Source organism: Acipenser ruthenus, chromosome 7 (genome assembly GCF_902713425.1).
Source record: "Acipenser ruthenus chromosome 7, fAciRut3.2 maternal haplotype, whole genome shotgun sequence".
Classification (NCBI taxonomy): domain Eukaryota; kingdom Metazoa; phylum Chordata; class Actinopteri; order Acipenseriformes; family Acipenseridae; genus Acipenser; species Acipenser ruthenus.
In genome coordinates, this window is record NC_081195.1 from 5,246,517 (window position 1) to 5,251,516 (window position 5,000).

The 5,000-nt window shown below is 36.1% G+C and overlaps 1 protein-coding gene across 17 annotated transcripts in view; it reads left to right on the forward strand.

Annotated features, from left to right (window-relative positions):
* LOC117415935 (transcription factor COE3) overlaps positions 1-5,000 on the forward strand; it is a 96,565-nt gene that overhangs the window by 61,643 nt on the left and 29,922 nt on the right. For 11 of the 17 annotated variants that reach the window (XM_059026180.1, XM_059026179.1, XM_059026182.1 and 8 more), the window contains 2 exons: positions 1,137-1,218; positions 4,412-4,556. In XM_059026180.1, coding sequence (XP_058882163.1) covers positions 1,137-1,218; positions 4,412-4,556 — 227 coding nt within the window. The remainder of the gene's footprint in view (positions 1-1,136; positions 1,219-4,411; positions 4,557-5,000) is intronic. The other 6 variants (XM_059026185.1, XM_059026194.1, XM_059026186.1 and 3 more) reach the window with 1 other exon arrangement.

A 5,000-nucleotide genomic window follows, 5' to 3' on the forward strand; every position in this document is an offset into this window, starting at 1 on the left:
ATCTGCATAACCTACTTATGTACATACATTACAGAATATAATTGAAGATCATGATCTTTACATATATTTTTACAGTTTGTTGATTAGAAGCCTGATTCTCTGGCTGCAACACGCTGTGTTACTTACTGCTAGACTAGTGTACAGCTGGAATCATCCAATAATAAATACACTGTGCCATAAGGTGGCACTCATAACAAGCCTTTAATTTGACAAATTACAGGTATTGTCAATGATATAGGAGTGCAACTCAAAAACCATTAAGCTTTTCCTTTTAACTGCCTTGCTGGGTTTTAGGGCTCTCAGTGTTTCCATATCGTTTGGAAATTGAAAGGGTAAACTTTAAGCAATGCTTGTAATAAGAGGCTTTAAAAAAAAAAAATCTTGCATGACACAGAGATTCATTTAGGTTATTACATGCAAAAGTTGGCAGCTTAAGAGCAGAATCGTTTGTAGATGAACTGCCTTCTCCGGGATCTCTCCGACATGACATTTGTTCAGAAGATTAGCCAGGTTGTAATTTGTGGCATAATTGCCCTGTGCGGATGTCCCAGAAGTGAAAACCTAATTGCCTGACAGGACTATAACTTTGCGGCATGCTCTCACCTTGTTAGGTCCTTTTCTGATGCAGTTCAGATGAAGCCTGGTCGCAGGTGTGCCTAATTTACCTCACTATTGAACATGTTAGGTTTAATTGCAGAGTAGTGGTTAGGAAAAATAGGTGGGTGGAATATCAAGTGACTTACTATATGTTGATGGCAGATGGGTGTTAAGAGCTAGTGTAAACTCTGTACTTTGGGTGATAAGGCTGGAGGTGATTCACAGCACTTTATTTTTGTATTTTAATCACCCACTTGTGTTTCCCAATCAACAAATATATCTTTATAGTAATTTTGGTTGCATTTCTTTTTACACGCATGCATATGTACACACTATTTGATATGTCTCTTTGTGTAGAGATGTAAATATACATTCAGCAATTATTTACTATTTACAGCCGTGGGTTCATGCATTTCTCAGAGTGATTTATTTATACTTTTAAAGGACAGCGATTATGTACGTATTTATTTTTGTTTGTTTGTTTCCTTACATTAATCTGTATTAATCATATTCTACTTTTGTTGTGTTTTGTCTTGCAGATTCTTTTTAAAGTTTTTCCTCAAGTGTAATCAGAACTGCTTGAAGAATGCAGGGAACCCACGAGATATGCGTCGATTCCAGGTAACTCCTAGAAACACAGAATCACACTCACAGCGTGGCTATTAGGAATTCTAGATATATTTTTCCAAACATGGACCATGGTCAAACAAAACTTCTTATTCAGAAAAAATAAGTTGGTGGTGCCAGTGAAAAACAAACAAACTAAAATGAGGACAATGCTGGCTCTATCTTGGTGGAGATGAACCTATTACTTTGCAGGTTTATTTAAGCAGGCAGTGCAGTGTGGGATGGACTGTCCTCACGTCAATGGGGGCCTCTCCTGGGAGACATACTGCTTCTGTTTTTGTAGTTTTTCACATTCAAACCTATGTCCGTCTTATTGGGTGGCTAAGGCTCTCTGCATATATGTCCCAGCCTTGAGCTTAGGTTGTAGCATTAGAAAAGCAGCCACTGAATTACGGTTTCCAACCGACCCTTTCTTTCATGTGCAAAACAAGGCTAATCAGTCCAGGTTTTTAGCATAACTATAGGCGTGCCCTATTTAAAATGGTTTCTTTCTCATGGCTATGGTTTACAGACACCCAATTTCTAACTGTAAAGCAGAACAATTTAAGCCATATTAATAAATGTCACTTCAGAGTAAAAAGGTCTGCAATATGTTTTTCACACTAAATATAGTAATTGAAATAACTTTCACATAACGTCAACAAGGCTTCCACAAATTCTTCACCAAATCACCAAAGCAGTATGTTTTCCATTCCATTCGATTTATAAGCATTGTAAGCATTAACCCAGGAATTAGGCTCTTCTGACAGGAATATATTTGTGGTCAGTTTTGCCAGCAAGCAGCATGTGAAAATTATTTTAAAAGCACACAGCCAGCAATAGTGTTTGCCCAAAACAGTGCAGCATAGCTTTCATTTTTCATGCATCTCAGCTGCAAGTGGCATTGGTGATATTGATCCATGCGAGGAGAGCAGAAGGTCAAAGCTGGAATGAGTGGAAATGTCCTCTTTGTCTCACTGACGACTAAAAGAAGCATCAGTCACCAGTGATCTTGTGGTCGACAATGGAGCCACTAGTCACGAGAAGGACTTCTTCAGGTCTCTTCAACTAATCTCCCTGCCTCCCAGAAGGTTTAACTGGACTTAACAGTGTGTCAGACTCTGAACAATATTTCCAACCTTTTACACTAGCTCAGCACCTTTCCAGAGGTGCGCTGAAGGAGGGAGCTTCTCCTGCCGTTCAAACTCTCCAACATTTCCTTTCCTTTCCTTTTTTTTTTTTTTAATCCAGAACCGCACTCTGGAGATATATAACCTGGCTCACAAAATAAAGCAGATCTATTCTTATCTTTTAAAAACTTTCTTAAAAAGACATTGCTCCCTTTTAAAAACGTGTTGTTGGTTCAATGTTGTATCTACAAAAAAAAAAACACTGTTTCAGAGTTATCCTTTATAAAAAATGTTTTTTTTTGTTTTCCGAAAAGACTAAAACTATCATAACACCTTATTTACTCTAGCCACTTAAGTTTGCAGAATGAAAACACTGAAATGGCTTTCTCAAAATGTATTTACGGCAAATTATTCATATTTATTATGTAAATGGATTTGCACCACTTTCTCCAGCAGTGTGTCCCCTGATAATGCTAGCATTATATACACACTGAACTAGGAACATTCCTTTGCTTGTTCTGAGTCCCAGTGAGGTGAGAGTGTTGGCCCCAGCACAATGGCTGCACGTTGTTCCCCAATAATTAATGTACAGTTTTTGCAGCTCCTCGTGTTTAAAGTGGCAAACACTTGGCATGTTTATTTATGTCACACTTTGCTTTAGACTGCCGTTTTGGCAGTGAATAAATACTGTCAATTAACAAAGGCACATTGTTTAAAATGTATTTATTTTTGGTTGGATTTGGCTTTACAGGCAGATTAATTCTTTTCGTTTTGGACGGGGTAAAAAAAAATCATAGTAACAACTCAGTTAAAGGAATGTGCATTCAGCCTACAGTCATTAAGAGCAATAATTAAGATGATGCTGAAAGTAAATGCTTTATTACAATAATGTACATAGTGTTAACCAATGAAAGAAAAAAAAAACCTGCTTAAAGCAGCCACACTTTTGTCTTTTATTAGGGGTTTCTGCCTTGTGACAGAATGCCATTTTCAGAATACATTTCACAGATGCTCTGTCCTAGGTGTTTTGTTGGAAAGGTTGTGCGTTTTGCATGCTTGCTACCACAAAGCAGCTGGAAGCCTGAGGAGGCCCTATCCATCATCTCCTGTATGGCCGGGCTCTGAACCTGGACACAAGAATGGAACCCTTTCACTCAAATAAGAAGGAAATTCCATTGACATACCAGGGTCAATCACCATCAAAATGAACTTGAGAGGGGCTTACTTTCTCCTGATTGAAAACACTTTCACTATTCATATTCAGCTGCCTCCTTTCAGATGCAAAAAAAAGTTCATTATCAGACATTAAATGCGATTGTAAAATTGACCAGGAGATTGTTTACTAAATAGAAAGTAGGAGGCCTACTAATTTATTAAACAGTTTGGGTTCATTTTGAAAATCCTTGCAGTCCTTCATTTGAAGTCATTCTCAAATGATGCAGGCTGTAATTAGATAAACCAGCTGATCAATAGATCAATAGATCAATGAAAATGAGAAGCTTGGGGGGGCTGAAGGACTGATAATGGATGAAGGAATATTTGTGTGAATTGCTTTCATTTGTTAACATAATAGGCACATTAACTTGCAATTAGAGCAGCCAGTTTAAAAGAAGACACAATTATATGAAAAAGCTTTTTTTACTGAGGGTGAACTGAATGACAGGTATTTATAGCAGCTGCCTCAATGGAGTTCTAGAAATGAGCATCATTTTGTAACCCTTTAATCTGAGGCTGCTTCATTTAAGTAGATGTACCTGTTTGTGTTCTTTCACAGTTAAATTGTTGTTACTTTAGAAAATAAAGAGACACACACACAAGGAATAACTAAATAGATAACATCATGATCTTTATATAAGAGATCATCACACGCAGGTAGTAGAAATGTATGGTATGTAATAATATTGTATGATGTACAGAACAGCAAGATAATTTGCACATATATATATATATATATATATATATATATATATATATATATATATATATACACAGTTTAGGGAACATATATATATTCTTTAAACTATGTGTTTCCTACAGATTGCCTAATGACCAAGTACCTGTATTCATTCTTATTGCAGGTTGTTGTATCAACAACAGTCAATGTGGATGGCCACGTGCTGGCTGTCTCAGACAACATGTTTGTACACAACAATTCCAAACATGGGAGAAGGGCCCGTCGCCTTGACCCTTCAGAAGGTACGGCTCCTTCTTATCTGGAGAATGGTAGGCACATTTTTACATGCCTTTTTGATTTGCAGTGCTTTTTTTCTCACACTCTTATGTTTACACTCAGAAGTGTTACTCATTTATTTTACCTTCATTCTTGTACATATCTTTATTTTTTATTATTATTTTTTTTTTACCATGAATTACTCCAAAAGACCTATCTCCAGTACTATAGTCCTTCAATTCACCAAAATTGTATTTTCTCACTGCCTTACTGTTTTATTTTAACAAATCCATGTCTTCTCAAACTTTGTTATGTTGCAAACTGCTTTTTACAACTATCATTTATTCTTTGGTTGATTTACAAATTATTATTATTATTATTATTATTATTATTATTATTATTATTATTATTATTATTATTATTATTATTATTATTTGTGGTCCTGTCATAATATGTTATCCAGTTCTCATTCGACAAGGTTATGTATGTCCTGTTCT